At 40.7% G+C, this 17,181-nt stretch overlaps 2 protein-coding genes across 3 annotated transcripts in view; one reads left to right on the top strand and one right to left on the bottom strand.

Annotated features, from left to right (window-relative positions):
• Positions 1 to 10,237, bottom strand: part of LOC110982955 (C-myc promoter-binding protein-like) — an 84,171-nt gene extending 73,934 nt beyond the window's left edge. The window contains exon 1 of one of the 2 annotated variants that reach the window (XM_087136511.1): positions 10,025 to 10,237. The gene's annotated coding sequence lies outside the window, so the exon portion shown is untranslated. The remainder of the gene's footprint in view (positions 1 to 10,024) is intronic. The other variant, XM_087136510.1, reaches the window with a different exon arrangement.
• Positions 10,238 to 12,635: 2,398 nt separating this feature from the next.
• On the top strand, positions 12,636 to 17,175 carry LOC110982953 (small ribosomal subunit protein uS19-like). Its single transcript, XM_022241767.2, has 4 exons — positions 12,636 to 12,697; positions 14,045 to 14,139; positions 15,538 to 15,772; positions 16,921 to 17,175. Exons 1-4 carry the CDS (start codon positions 12,695 to 12,697, stop codon positions 17,032 to 17,034), a joined length of 447 nt encoding a protein of 148 aa, XP_022097459.1. The 5' UTR covers positions 12,636 to 12,694; the 3' UTR covers positions 17,035 to 17,175.
• Positions 17,176 to 17,181: the final 6 nt, after the last annotated feature.

A 17,181-nucleotide genomic window follows, 5' to 3' on the forward strand; every position in this document is an offset into this window, starting at 1 on the left:
GAAGGCTTCCATAGGTAAATCCTCCTTAAAAACCGCGTCAACGCTAAGCACGATCTCTCTAAAAAATTAAATTCCATACAGTGAAAATAACTTCAATACATGCAGCAGTACCATCAATCACTGCTGAAATTCAAAGAAAACCAAAGGATTGCCTTTTGAAAAGCCGTACTAAACTGGCATTTTTTTCTTTAATTAACTGGCTTGTCACTCACACTTTGGGAAAGTAAACGTTGCTGAGTCAACACGACAGATGTCTGACAGTCCTACATGTTGGTTGTAACGCTAATAAATGTAGGCCTACATGTACATACCGGTACCGTACACATACATGTACCAAGTACATGTACATGTACATTCATCGGATACAAATACACACGTACATGTTCCACACAACATCACCCATGTGCCTACAGGTGCCAGTAGATATCTGCAAGTGTTTATGTACATGTACAATAGGATGTACAACTGGGAAGTTCAGCTCAGAAATGCATGACACAATGAAGAAAAGCATTACTTGGATAGTTTTTCTCCCAACTTCCAGCTACATGGACGGTAGACTGCAAGGAACCCAACCAATTCGAATTGACAGTATTGTGAATGTGCTAGCTGTTTACAATGATCTCCTGGCATAAACTCTGTGCATACGCAGGCCTTCTTAGAGAAAATTCTCGGAAAATCCACTCAACTGTGATCCAATTGTGAATTCCAGCTCATTCACTCTGTCCTCACAGGCATGCATTTATATGCATACATGTACATGTACATACCGTACGTGTGCATGTACATGTACAGGGCACATTGTACGTTTGTAATGTGTTAGCCATCTCACAAACCATCACTGCCCCCAGACAGCCTTGCAGCTTCACACTTTATTATTTGCTGGGTGTGTGTGGACAATGGGAATGATCCCCGATAAAATACTGGATTATTTTGTGGATTCAATCAGATGGCAATGAGAGATCAATAACAACTGCAACCCTAGCCCTTCTAGGAACAGCCCTCAACCCCCCTTCCCTCAATCCTTTCTCAAAGAGCCCCCTTTTATGCCACTTCAAAAGAGCGTTCTTGTATGAGTTTCGTGACTCAAAGTGTTGAACAATCGACCAAATTTCACTGACCACACCAGGGTGTGATAGAATTCACCCACTCTGCATTGCTGGGGGCTCCTGGGGTGTTGTAAGTACACAATACAGTCACCGCCTTTCCAAAGGTCCACAAAAGACTCTGACACTCGGGGAGAAAATTTTTGCAGCAAGGCTCAGGAATTCCCACAGAGGGTGGAACACAAGGTTCATGTAGGTGCCACCATACACGTACATCCATCCTTGTGCACCTACCGGAACACGAGTACAGTTTGTGCATAATTCATGTACACAGCGTATGTTACATTATCCAACTACATGTACATGTACAAGTACTGTACATACGGTGCAAGCATGTAAGAGACATTTGTCCAGGTCTTTTTAGTCCATTCACAGTTATTAATATACATGTACATTCAATCATTGGTGTGTGTGCTGCAAGGTGAATGACAGCGATGGTAATGCATGTGAATCGTAGTGCAAGGTTCTAAGTTTCCCTTTTGATCAATTATTCACGTCTTATAAAAGCTGCCTGCCGGCAAACCACATGGGCCAAATCAGCGTGCTGTACAAGGTATGCATGTCTGTACATATCCAGGCAATATCAACGGTGAGCAGGTAACATGTACATGTACCATACATGTACATGCACGTATATTTATACAATACATGCATTCTACATTGTACAAACGTGTCTGCAAGCTTAGGCTCCACAAAAAGGACCCCTGAACCAGCAATTTCACTTTAGCAGTGAGTCACGCTGGCTCCAGGCCTCTGGCAATAACTAGTAATTCTCATTGATACCGGTAGTCTTCCAGCTAAAATGAGCCAACAAAAGATACCGTAAAAGTACCGGTAGATTTCGCCAAATGGCAAGCACACATGCCATGCTTTCCTGTAGCAGTACATGCCCCGTACGTGAACCTGCCCTGTACAAAAATAACTGCCCAATATGTATGCCTGGATAAATTTCACACAGTCCATGTATGTTAATGTGAATTCGTACAAACTGTCATAATATTGTACGTTTATGGTACTGTTACGTGTACATGTATCTACCTAAGCAGATTTTTATTTAATGAGAGGCCAAAATGGGAATAGTGTTCTCTATTCAAATGTCTGCCAAAGATAAATGGCTACTACATGTAAAAATGAATGCATGATTCAGATGTCACGTGTACATGTACCAGTACATGCAACAACTCTTCAATGATACACAATGTACCGCACAGTACATGTATAGTAAATGTGAGCAAATCTCTTTCTATTTGTGAAAACACCATAGAATTGGACTTTTCAGCCATAGCCGGCACTGCTCCAAGAGTCCAAGACAAACTGACTTTTTCAGGCGCAGGTCCATTGTCTTTTGAGACAGACGGAGACTCTGACTACATGTATACATGCACAGTACATAATACCGTTAACCCATCTCATTACAATGTACCGGTACTGGTCTGGTACCCACTACGTGTACAATGTACATGTTTGTATATCAGTTTTCATAAATGTAGTGTTTCCATGCAATGCAGTCCTCTCTCAGTAGACGGACATCATCAAATCCAAGCTCAACACTTGAAGCACTATAAAATGACAAGTCTGCACATGCATGCATGTACACGCACATGAAAGCATTACATGCATTAATACAATGTTGGTACTGCTTTGGTATCCAGTGCGCACACCCAGCTTGTCAATTCCACGCAGGCTACAAAGTACTCGTATGGCTTCAGGGAAATCATGGACGTATCGGTATATGTACATTTATTATGCATAACAGTAGTCCCTGGAATACCGGTAGGCAAGAGCTGAGTGCTGAATAATGATATGTACTGAGTACCACGCCAGCCACACAGAGGCAAATACCGTACCCTAAACAGACTGAAAATTACAAGATGCGTATTCCCATACAGTAGGTACAATGTACCGGTACATATACGTGTACAAGTGCACGTGTACATGAATTGGAGATTTCTACTAATTGTTCATATTACAATTGCCCCTATGAAGTGCAGAGCCAACAATACCCACCAGGGCAGCCACTGCAGCTTCAGGAGTGTACAAAGCACCATCGCAGGTGTCAGGTTACCTCTGGGGGAACTGATGCATCAAATATTAGGCCTATCGCTGGCCATCAAGATAGGACCCTGGGTCTCCAGGCTTATTACAGGCACTCTGACAGCTAAAGCACCCTGGAACAGAGCCTTCTCCACAGAATGAGTACAAATTACACTTTCTTCTTTTCCAAGACCGCTCATGTCTGAGATGCTGTAAAGTACGCACGCAAGTCATGAACATCAAGCAAGAGTGTGTAAATGAAAGATGATGAAGATTCCACATGTATGATTCAGTTCTGTATAACGTTCTTTTAGAAGTTCAAATTAAGATCTCGGTCAAAACCTGTAAATCTGATCACAGAGATTTTTTTATATAGTATAAATTTACAAACTGATTTTTAAAATGATCTTTGAAACTCTGACCTCATTAAATTATGATAAGGGGCAGGCAATGACAGTCACAGGGTCACACTGTAGGCTAATTGTTTCAGTTGTTGATCACTGGCCGAGGATTTTGGTAATGTGTCTTCTTCCCCTAAAGCAGTGGAATTTCATTCTGTTCACAGTTACAACATCAAAAACAATTTCTGAATGGTAGGTCAAAACATGCCCAAGTCAATAAAGCACACTGATAGTGGGTAATAACAAAGCAATACGTATGTATGTACTTGACTGTCAAGAAATAGCAACCTTAGCATTGCAAGGTTTACATGTATGTATGCTCTGTTGGAGTGGAAGAATTTTTACCACTTTTTTTATGAGGGTCTGCAAATTTCCTGGTGACCCAGGCATTCCAACAATAACAGCATACACGTACCTACCGGTACTTGTACCGGTACATAAACAGTCATGCATTTTTAACATCAATACAAATTTTAAAATGAGTTCAAAGATGGATAAGAGGGAATTATTGGTGTGCTAAATTTTTGTTTGGATTTGATTCCAAAATACAGCGACTCACACACAGGCACATATACATTTGCTTTCTAACCAAAACATACATCCAAACTAGTGGAGGATCTCTCTACCTACATTATACATGTATGTACATATATACCTGTACATGTAAACTTGTACAATACATGTATACTCATACATGTGTATGTACATGTACATATACAATATGTACAGTACTTACATGTGCAGGTACTGTAAAGCGTATGCAAATACACGAGCACAACACGTTTGCTGTATACAATACTGCAGACAACGACCCATTTCTGAGGTCACTCATATACGCCAAGGTCACTCATACAACTCATTTATAAGTCTTCACACTATCCAAAGTCCCCATCAAGCTCAGCGGTCTGCCCTAATTCAAGGTCCCCTTTTGCTAATGAAGGCTATGCATTACTGAAGATGCGCCCACGCAAGCAATGGTGCGGGAGACCATACCAGTGCACAATTATTCCCCACGTCATGCCTGGTGACATGTATTCTGGGTAGTCCCTGATTCACAGCAAACAGATCAATGTCATTTTTTTTTCTATTCTTTTCAGGTTAGGTAAGAATTCTGTGCAACAGATCAATCAATCAACTGCAAAATACACACCCTACAACACAAATACACATATACATGTACATGTATGTGGGAATTCCCACCTGTTTCGCATTGAATCATTTAATACTTACCAATACTTGTACGTGTACGTAAGAAATAAAAATAAACCGGGTGTGAGACAGGGAAATAGTTTCTTTTATGATTTATATGGAATTGCTGATTATCTCAAAAAATCTTCAGAGACAAGTAATGCATTTTTAGCTTATCGGAGCAACAACATCATTGCAACAAAGTGCATTCATTGGAGACAGATCTACAAGACTGTGCAATGTAATCATATTTACCGTAGGTAACAGAATTAAATGAAATTTCGCTACTACAATCAAACAAAATTTTCAGTATTTATATACAGGTACCATACCAGTACCCAGTCCTAGAGTGCTAACCACATATTTGGAGAATGTTTCAGAAATTTGTTAACAAATTTTGGACTGATTTTGACCTCCAGCCTTTTGGTATCTTTTGAAGTTCACTGTCAGGTTCCACGAGACTTTCAGGAGTCCGGAAGCCACCTGTACTGTACACACAGAGCCAAGTCATTCCAACATGAACTACATGTACAAAGTTAGGGCTCAGGGAAGGTTCCTACAGTGCCTGCACAGTATGGTAAATGGGTGTACCAAAGCATTTTTTTATATACTGAAATTTTCCAATACTTTAGAGTTCAGGGTCTGGAAACTAGAACCAAGGTTTTCATTCACATGCACAATTGCCCTGACCCTAGGGAGATTACCTTGGGGGGGGGGGGGTTTGTAGGTCGGTAAATAACAGGGTCACCTGCAATGCCGATAACGGTTATGCACCTGCATGGCTAGGACGGTTCCCAGGCATTTGCCATCACTAGTGCAGACATACAGTATGTGAGCACATACCATCAACATGTGTTTTTATTGTCTGACTGGGGATTGCATCACCTGTGCACAGAACCACAGCTACAAGTATACCAGTCAACGATATGGATATGGTGTATGCCAGTCTACGGTATAGATATGGTGTATGCCAGTCTACGGTATAGATATGGTGTATGCCAGTCTACGATATAGATATGGTGTATGCCAGTCTACGATATGGATATGGTGTATGCCAGTCTACGATATGGATATGGTGTATGCCAGTCTACGATATAGATATGGTGTATGCCAGTCTACGATATGGATATGGTGTATGCCAGTCTACGATATGGATATGGTGTATGCCAGTCTACGATATAGATATGGTGTATGCCAGTCTACGATATAGATATGGTGTATGCCAGTCTACGATATGGATATGGTGTATGCCAGTCTACGATATAGATATGGTGTATGCCAGTCTACGATATGGATATGGTGTATAGTTGGTCTACGATACAAGGCCAATACATGTACATGTATGTAGCTGGCCAGTAACACATTAAGCGTACCAGTTGAATTGCTAGAATGTTATTGCTTTCTGATTCTGCCAAAACTGTACCAAGACCAAATGGCACATTCATACTGTACAGAGCCAACAATAGGGGCTATAAGGAATCGAGGCAAGGCTTGTGCATGTATGTAACATTTAATACAGTAATGAAATTTATCAAATCAGAGCATGTACATATACAATGTACGGTAGGCCTACTACCTGAACATACCCGGTAGAGATTCAATTCTGGCAAGTATATTATTAAGGGTAATTAATTTTACAGGCCTCATTTGAAATTCAAGTCATGACAAAGTAACGGTACTCATATCCCCTCCCCCCTCACTGAGGCCCCTCAGTATTTCAAAATTAAACTGCCTATGATACAAGTACATGTCCATGTACAGTGTACATACATGTACCTGTATAGGCATGGACAAAAACACAACCAACAGATGCTCAAACACAAAAGGCTTAACCGGAAAAAGCTAGACAGAGAAAGAATTCCAATTCTTTTGTTCCCAATGCAATGTAGTCATCTACTGACATCTGTCTGGGCTGACACATGCTTTACGCCAAGTGCTATGCTAATGAAGGAGTCTGTGGAGTCTGCATATCACAAGGATTACACGTACATGTATTCACATCTCTGTCTGTGTGTTCAATTGATTTTTTAATGTCAACCATACCGGTACCCTACATGTACATGGACAAGTAATTAAAGCTTATGGAGAAAGGTCAAAGGCCAGTCAAAATTTGATGAGTCACTCTGTAGTACCATAGACTGCCCTCATCAATAATGCACGATGCATCAATCAACTGCACTGAGGGTGATGCCAACTCTTTGTCACATGATGTCAACAATAGACAAACAGCTTTCCAGCTAAGCGAGATTTTATCTCAGTAATGAAGCATAGTACAAAACTGTCATGAACAGCACACGGCATTGTGTAAACGGACCGTACTATCAGCTCCGAATGCTGCACACACAAGGAATTGTCAATGTGTTCACTCTTCACAAAGAAAACAAAAATACTTCTAATAGCTTCTATCTTAACAAGTCAGAGGACCTGAAATTTCAGTCCTCAAAGGGTTTTAGGATTTCTGTACAAGTAGCTTAAAATAAAAAATAGATCATGCAGCATTTATCATCTTTCATTGGCATTCAGTTCTGCATTGGTTTGATGCAGAACGAACCACGGCTTGCTTGAAAAGGCCGCTGTGGGCCGCTGCCTTACTTCTAAAATGCCCCAAGGAAAACACTTAACCAGCCTGTTCATTCTAAGGTCTTAAACTTTTCAGAGGAGAGATAGCAGAAATAGCCACAGGTGGTTTAGGGTATTGTTTATGGAACAAATCTGCAGGTACATGTACTGCACTCAAAACACCTACACAATAACAATTAACACAGCAGCAGAGCAGCAATGGAAATTTATATACTGTGTGAATAAAGCACCCCCACACACATTAGAAATGTTGTGTCTAGAGTACATACATATACATGTATGTAAGAATGCGCGTACAGGTACATTTGTGTACAATGCACACCACACCTTCCAGAACTGGTGGCAGTGATTAGTAATGGATAAATTTGTCTCTCTCCAGCATTGACTGACTCAAAAACGAACAGCGATCATCTAAATTTGCAGTTTCCATAACTACAGTGTACACGCACAACTTCTCTTTCCTTAGTTCCAACTTGAAAACTCCCAGCTTGGAAACTGTGCCCAGGTTTTTGAGTAAATTGCTCCCGATGGTTTTGTCCAAAAAGACAAAAATGACAGTCAGAAAATATTTAGGTTGTCGGTCTGTCTTGTAAACATGTAACATGAATGGCGAATGTAAAACCAAAATAGGTTATTATTTATTCCATTGTACACGTACACATGTGTGTAAATTTATTTTGCCCGAACTTTAAAAACGTATCACGCTCCTCTCCAATGCTGAAAAAAAAAAAACGATGGTCCAAGTGAGTCCATACTTGTGCAAAATTACTGTTTGATGTACCTTGTTCAAAATAAGGGCAATGAATACAATGAGGGTCCAAGACCCCGCGTTGAAGTTACATGTACATGTACTCCAGACTAAATGTGTACATGTACATGTAGTTAACACTTCATAATGATAACGCTTAACGTTAAATATCTATGCAAGTACCAGCTACATTCTGTAGTTGGGGGTTTCCCACGCTGTGCTATTTATAACAGCATTCAGTCTCGGTTTTTCCAAAACAGCATTCAGCAACATATCCAGTGCATACTAGCATGTTTTCTAGGAAATTACACAATGTACATGTACTTCATGTTTCTTACTGACTAAACCTTACAAACTTGTCAAACTAGTTATCACAGAAATGTGAACTTCATGTGGACAAGCCAGTATATGTGTTCAATTTTTTTTCTTATGAGTGATGTTTGTGGAATAGGAAGGCTGTTATGAAATTACCAGTGGTAGGATACATCCGTGAGTGGTTTTGTTGGAATCTACAGGTATATGCATATGCACATGTAGCTTGCAATAGGACCCATTACATCACCTTTACATACAATCACCACCTTGCAAGACCTGTTGAATCCCAATGGCATCATTCTTCTACACTGCTAGGATGCAAACTCAATCATGAACAATTTTCAAACTACCGTACCTCCATCACAAATTTTGATGTAACCCCAATCCTCCCAAATCATGTGTAAATGAATGTACATGTATTCCTTGAAGGTGTGGATGACCATACACTGTATTCAATCTAATCGTCTAGCAGTACTACTGGGTAACTGTCAGTGTTGAGGCAGTGTGAATCTCAAGGAACACAGCTGATTTCACGTGACAAGGTCCAAACCAAGACCTTGACACACTACATGTAAATCTGCTAAAATCAGCCACATTTTGCCACACAGCTTCAAACCACCCAAATCCTCCACCTGTACAAGGATTTTGGAGGATTTGGGAAGATCTGGGCAACTTAAAGAAAAGGCCTCTTTTCATAGCAATGAAATATTTTCTAGTTGATGAAAGAATTTCTTGTGGGAAAAAATGTTGCATCCTGACTCCACTTCAGCGGTTGTGTACAAAGTCTACGGGGAGTGAAAAGAATTTTCTAAGTACATTTATTTCCCAACAACATCGGTTATGTTTCTCAGTCCCCAATTTGTGTCTTTCCAGCATTTCTGTAAGGACTGACTTGATATATGATGAGAAAAGTGGAGTCAGGATGTAACATTTTCTTCTTTCTTTTTATTATCAGTACAGTCATGACAGAAGTGCTTGGACATGTTGGACTTGGAGTAAATACTCTGCTGTTATTTTTGAAAGAATTGATGGATGTACAGATGGAAGACTGGGCGATTTTCTCAGGCAGGTTACTCCGTGTGTTGACCACATTGTGAAAAATGTAGTGTAGAGCTTACATACAGAACATGTTACACATACATACATCATGTAAATGACTGACACACACACCGGACTAGTCATGCTATAGTACATGTACATGTACCACTTTAGGGTCAAGGCCTAGTATACCTAGTCTGTTTTATTCCTCCATGTATAGACCAACTCCGTACTCGTATGCCATGAACATAATTTATATGAATTGTTACCAGTCATGAGGCAACTTAGACCTAAGTTAAAGCATGTAGAGGGACTTTTGATTAATGAATTCCATGTAATTAAATTTATTCAAATCTTGAAGTAGCCTAAATGGGACCCAATTTACATTTCAGGACGCTCAAGTCTAGCCAAGTGCATTCCTGATTAAGTAGTCGGTACAAATGTACAAGTACATGCAGCTGGTCTCTGATACAATTCAAGTGCCACCGGCACTGCACCGGGCTCTCTACCCAACCCCTTTTGCTGGTCTATCATTAACGGTACCATGACCGACCGCTGCCGATTCTTGAACATGATAATCACATTATTACAAAAAAAGTCAAAATTTGTTAACTCACTTACGTTCAAGACTTTCGTTGAGATTCTCTTAATTTTCCAGTAGCAATAAAAAGCAAAATGGTGTTCACACGTGTAACTCTTTGGCGATGCACATTTTTTATGGCAGCAAATTCTTCGTAATCTCCACTTTAGTCATCCATTTGTGTACAATTTCAGCGCGCCCCGTGTAGTGACATCCGTCCATGCATGTAATCTGGGCGCACGAGAAATCGTTCATGCATGTCGATATCACGTTGGAAATCAACAGGACGAATCACACCCCAATCACGCCCTAACTGCGCCTGTATAATACCTCAGAAACTGTGCCCACTAGTCTGTTACTTAGAGTTTTGGATCACCTGGACAATGATTCATATTCACGGTGAATTTTCGAAACGATTGACATTTGGATACGATTTCTCTTATGTTGAAATGAGATTAGTTTTCAACGTTTCTTAATTAACTATTAAGTCTCATATCAATCCGCAACTTGAAGTGGACGTTCACTGTCTAAAGAGGTCGCTATTTAAGAACAGCGGACAGTGGCGATAGGTATTTTATGTCTGTGGCGGTTCTCTATGCAGTAACTGTAGTCATGATATACTGTACATGTATACGCGGTTATCCGCGGTAAGAGAAACAATACAAATCGACCCGGAGATTGCGCCAGCTGGTGATGCTTAGGGCTGCAGACCATTAAAAATTCCCATGGACAACAGTGATAAATACCCCCCATCAAAAAAAAAAAACGAAACATACTCACAAGTTTCTCAGGTGTTCAAGACACAAATAAAATTCAAGCTCATTTCCTCATCTTCTTTCCAATTTTTAATGGCTTCTCTGATGACTTTTATGATTTTCTTATCTGCAAAGGATCATCTCTGAAAAAAACGGCCGTAAAGCCTACCACTTTTTGGAAAATTATTGTCTACACTCCATTGCAAAATAGAACGTTCACTCAGACACACGCTGACATTCCTGTTGCCAGCCTCTACCTTTTTTTCCTATAAATCTTCAAGTTCACAGACCACAAAATACTCAGAATTTCACAGAAAGTTCAAGACTCTAGGACAATACTCGTTTTACTTTTACAAGTGTTGGCCACGTCCTTTTTTTTCATCCTGCAGTCTCCTAACGTACCGCAAATATAATACTCAAACTCTGAGCTCAGGTTTGAATGTACCACCAGCCACTTGCGTCTATGCAAAATAAGCTCACAAGTTGTAGGTTTAATGTGAACAAAATCACCCAGGTAAGTTAGAAACCAGGGGTGCAAAATGTTTGATTTATACAACAAGCTCTATAATCGGTCCTAATTTCGGCACATCTTCACCATCTGTGGAATACTCCCTTTAGAAGCTGTAGTTCAACGATGAAGGACACTTTCTGTCATTATTAGGTTTATAATGTAACTGAAAGCGTACTTACCCAAAAATAAAAAAAAATTTAGGCCTTTATTTTCCTGGTTGGATCATTATAAAAGTCGTCTCTAAAAATCGTCGTTGAGGGCAGCATATCAGGGTTGTGGACAATGTTGCGAAGGAGTAAAGAAGCTGCCAAGAGGCAACCGGAATTTAAAAAAAGGGGGGGGGGAGAACACAAATTTTTCCCGTGTTCCAGACAGACATCAAATTAAAGCTTTTTTCATCTTCCTTTCAAGTTCAGTGGGTTAACAGTGACTTTTGATGGTTTTTTTCTACCGGCCCTGAGATGATCCTAGAAAACAGTCGTGAAGGCCATCACCGTTTTGAAAAATCAGCCTCAGGAAATAAGACGCACTTATGTCATTATTGATTGATTGATTTCGGTTTCCCTATCTCTTGCCTGTTTCAACTGGGTCATTTGTCCATGTATTATATTTGTTGTGTTTTTTATTTTATTCTTGATAGAGTATTTCTTTTGCGACTTTTTTTCGCCCCTTTGCTCCCCTGCGACCTTGGCCCAGCATCCTTCTGAAATCCATTTCAACATATTTTTTTAACCCCATTTTTGTATGCCTAATTTTTTATAAATAGTTCATAATTTCACTACTGACGGGGATTAACAATCAAATTAACAAAGTAAAATGAATTATACGTCCTTAAGGATACAGGTCAGTAAGTTAATTGGCCGAAAACTGCTGGCGTGGGCCAAATCACAATTTGTATGCACTCTAATTTTCTACGAAATAGGGTATTTTGTGCGGTGGCCCATGAACTTGAAGATTGGTAGAATAGACAGGTTTAGGCGGGCAAAAAGAGAATACCAACTCGCGTCTGAGTGATATTTGGAAGAAATCGGTACCCGAACGGTCTATTTTTCGACTCGGAGAAGTGTAGACATTGATATTTCAACTTGAAATATATGGCGAGGGGCTTCAAGATTGCATTCGAGTGACCTTCCGTGGACATAAATAACTTATATTAATTTAATGAATGGAAATAAAAGGGAAAATGAAAACTCATCAACTGAGCTTTAATTTCACTTGCGTCCCAAACGCCTGAGAAACTCGTGAGTGTTTTTCCTGATTTTTTTAAGTTTGGGTATTTGTCACTGTTGGCTACGGCAGTTTATTGTTAATACAATAATAATCATTCCCATTCCCGTCGCGTCGATCTGGCGCCCTCTCTTGATAAATAAAGTTTACAAAAATTATTTGATCAACAGAGGGCGCCGCCATCGGCCTTTTTGCTGATTGCTCAGAGCTAAAGATGGTATGGGATGCTGTTAACACTTAAATCAACCCAAAAATCTGACATTTGTAATCGCCATCCACTCTGTATTTTTACTGGAATAAAAATTTGAGTTATTTTTCATTCATCTTTAAAGACAATTTTACCCTAAATGTTAACCCAAGATCCGTATTGTAATTGAAACTACACATTTTCATATACAGTCTAATTACGTTGTATTTTGTAATGTTCATATCTGAAACTGAATAATATAATGGTCGGCAAAGCCTCCATCAGGCATCATCACACCAACTTGGGGTTTTGGCGTAGAGCTAGAACATGTCTTCGGTAGCTTACAAGCACTGAACTATTTAAAAAGTTCAGCTCTAAAAGTTTTTTGTGATGTCTTGCCAGATTCAACAATATAAAGTTCCTTAATTGTCTGTGATAAGAAGCTGTTGCCGAAGGATTGGTCCTGGCATATATTATATCACGTACAGTACTCTACAAAATTACAACAAAAATACAAGTGTAGATCCTGCATCGGGATTGTCGTGATTGTATGTTTAACTTGTTAGATTTTCGTGGTCTTTTTAACCGTTGTATGAATCAGAGTTACCCTACACGTAGGGCCCAGAGCTAGAGTAAATCCTCTGATAGACTGATCAGCATTCATTGATTTGCTGCACATCCAGTCTTTACTTCCAGAACTGTTAAAAGTTTTTACAAACCCTCTAGGTATACCGGTTGCAGGATTAGACATTACATAACTGAAATGATGCTGTTTCAATCGTTTGGAATATTTCTGCCGTCACAGCTACTAGGCCTATTTACGCCTAAGATTTCACAAGTCCTTTCATGATATTGTTTACATAATGTCAGATGGGGGAGGGGTTTGTTTACCTTACTGTTAATTAAATGATGAAATTAACGTAACTAAATGTAAACAATATTACCACGTGTGGACTGCAAAATACCAACTCAGCTCTCTGGGGAGTGTACAGCTCGATTCTGCTCTTGCAGCACAGAGCAGTCTTCACAAAACCTTCGCATCCCCATAGTTGTTGGAATTCCCAGTGAATGTCACTGTGTAATCACTACTTTTTGATGCAGTGTTAAAAACTGCAGTATTGTCGAGGCCTACTGCGTAGCTAAAACAAACATGGAACCAGTTTGTGGCAAGATGTGCGTTTGACTTGCTGAGTGCGTGAGACGTGCGCGACATGGGATTACAACTGAGTCAAATCTGGAGTGCAGAAAAAAAAAAGCCATCAAGGCGGCGCTAGCTGTTACTAGCAAACCTGAAAAAAATTCCCCAAATGTTCATGGGTGCAGGATAGTTGCAGTGATTGTTGGTCATGACACGTGGCTTGATTCCTCCAATTGCAGGCTGACACTGCACAAGTTGAGGTCAAGAAGAAGCGTACCTTCAGGAAGTACACCTACCGTGGTGTGGACCTGGAACAGCTGCTGGACATGACCAAGTGAGTCGGTAGTCACAAGAATCCCCTGTCAGTCACTTTGCAGTATTGAAACTATCTAAGGAATAATCCTGTTGTCCAGGATTGGCCGTATTCAGTGCCGATACTTGTCTGTCACATCCATCCTTTTTCCTCGTGTTGATGTCAGGTGTTGTAACTAGCTCAAGTCACCACCAAAATGTGACATCTCCCAAGGTCAGGTTCTTGAACATCGATTCACCTTAACCCTAACACTCCTCAGTCCTCCAACAGGTGAAGGATTGAGGAGGGTTGGGGTTAATATCCTAATGATGCACTCAGCGTGTGTTAAATACATGCATTGACAGCGAGCAATTCCTAATTCTAAAATGCATTATTTATTTTGATAGTACAGCACCAGGAATGGTAAAGTGCTTGGGTGTAGGTTGCCATCACAACATGTTGGAACCGTTGCAAAAGTGCTTTGTTCAAAGGTCTCTAAACCATGGTTGCCTGCAGTTTGATCTCTTAGTAACATCCTGACCTAACCCTAAGACAGCTGGGTGTGTTAGCCTTCCCTATCTTGGCTGTCCAATGACTAGTAAAGAAACCTATTATAAAAAAGAGATCTTTGAAGTTGCAATTCAGTCTTTAATGGGGTTATGTTTTATGATCATTTAGTGTTCATGCTGTCACACATGTCAACGTGCACATGTTTGCGTTACATACGTGTACCTAGTGTGGGCATTTCTTCTCTTGTGTAGTCCAGAAAACCTGGTGAAAATCCTCGTCTTTCTTGAGCAATGGATTCTGTTTTAAGCGGAATTTTTGTTGACGGTTTCCTTGTTTGTCATCCTTTTGCTGCCGATAACCTCAAGTGGGAAAACCTTGTGTGTGGACCTGGCTTACTCGACACAAGGTTCACACAACTTGCATTATGTGGACCTGTTTTATTCTTCTGTCCATATAGAGAGGGCAGTGTTGGCAAACACTCAGCGCTTATCGTTGGGAAGAAAAGGAAACATTTTGGGCTAACCTGTTTCAAAAAATGGACATTCTGCAGTGATACAAATTTAAAAAAAAAAGAAAAAAATGGTGTAAAATTCAGGGGTGAGATTTCTCAGCTTTTTAGCTGATTTCAGCTTTTTTTTCTGGATTTCAGCTTTTTTCCCCTCACTGGCTGTGTACAAAAATATAGGAGATTTTCACAGTTCAGCTTCTTTATGCCGTTTTCCAACTGTTTTCAGCTATTTTTATCATTGGTCAATCTCACCCCTGAAACGTGACTGTAAGATATTAGTGGAAAACTGAAGTTTCGGCACCACAAAAATTTTCATTGTAAAAAAGTTGGGGAAAATGTAGCCCCGGGCACACAGTCTCCCCAGGGTCTTGTAGTGAAGTCCATTGTTTGACCCTAAATAAAATTGTCTCTCCTTGGAACAGTGAGCAGCTGATGGAGCTCCTTGGCTGCCGCGCCCGCCGCAAGTTCAACCGGGGCCTGAAACGCAAGCCCCTGGCCCTCCTCAAGAAGTTGCGCAAGGCCAAGAAGGAGGCACCGCCCATGGAGAAGCCGGAAGTGGTCAAGACCCACTTGAGGAACATGATCATCGTACCCGAGATGGTGGGGAGCATCGTCGGGGTGTACCAGGGCAAGACCTTCAACCAAGTGGAGATCAAGGTGAAGATTAAACCCCCTAGCCCTGTGGGCCAGTTTGCTGAAAAACCTCATGTTCCTCGGTTTTTTTATTAAAGAGACGTCAATTGAGCCGTGGTCAAGCCAAGATTTTGATTATGAAGCAATTCATGTAGAAAATGTGCCAAGATATTTGCAGCCTCAGCTAGAGACACAGTCAGTATCTGGAAAAGGATGCTAGAATCGTTCAGTTCTTTTTGTTCTCAGATCAGACTCGGAGAGATCTTGAATGATGATATTTTTAATGCAAAATTTTTCACACCAGTATTATCATAGCCCCACATGCAATGAAAACTACAGAGGACAGTTGCTTTCAACCTGACAGTAGATATACACTCTCCAGAAGTCTGGATTAGCTTATCTTCACAACCATCTTGAACAAATCATGTCACAAGCATCCATAGCATAGTTTCATTCATGTAACGCCATCTTCCTCAGTTCCTGTGTGGTCTTCAGAGGAAAGCATACTGTAAAATGTCACTGCATTATCACATAGTACACAGACTTCAGGCACTGTACGATTCAGGGCAATCTCCCGATGAGGGGCAGCGTATACTTTCCAAAAGTTGCATCCACCTGTTCTTTTTAGAGCCTCCATAACTTACAAAAGAGATGTTATCAAATCTCGTTAATAAGAGCACTGTTAACCGTCCTTTGGTTTTACAGTACAAATATACACAAGTGCCCACAGTCACTCTCTTGCATGAGTTTTCTATATGGAACACAAACATGCACAGGTTCAGTGTGTACACAGTTAGTTGCCAGCACAAAATGACCCAAGGTCTTTTGTGCAGTCCTCTTCACTGCATTTGGTTTACTGCACAAATAACGCACATGAAACGGTGAAGCACAGTTGTTGGGCAGCACAAAAGTGCAATCTGATATTCCTGTGAGGGACTGTTGGTGCAGTGCACAACACGACACAGCTCTGCTTCTTTGAGGTGTTTACCAAGTGACCCAGAGTGACTTCCACATAGGAGTACAACATTTTGGGGGGTCCAACCCTTTGGTCATTGGTTTCATTCCTGATAATGAGGTCCCTGTTATTACAAGGTACAGTCTGCATAGTCTAAAAAGACCGCAAACCTTTGTCTCATAGTCAATTCGTCTCATTCTTCCCTTCCCCCCTTCAGCCGGACATGATCGGCCACTACCTGGGGGAGTTTAGCATCACCTACAAACCAGTCAAGCACGGCAGACCGGGTATCGGTGCCACCCACTCGTCCAGATTCATCCCCCTCAAGTAGGCTTTGAGATGACGGAACAGGGGGACTTGGGCTTACGGACATTTGTAACTAGTAATGATGATGGCGACGTGTGACACACAGGAGGATGAGGACAGAAAAAGAGAAATAAAACAGGCCTGAAGGGCCTTATTACTCAAAGGATACAGG

Source organism: Acanthaster planci, linkage group LG05 (assembly GCF_054643075.1).
Source record: "Acanthaster planci isolate LZ-2023a linkage group LG05, COTS_SCS, whole genome shotgun sequence".
NCBI classification, from domain to species: Eukaryota; Metazoa; Echinodermata; class Asteroidea; order Valvatida; family Acanthasteridae; genus Acanthaster; species Acanthaster planci.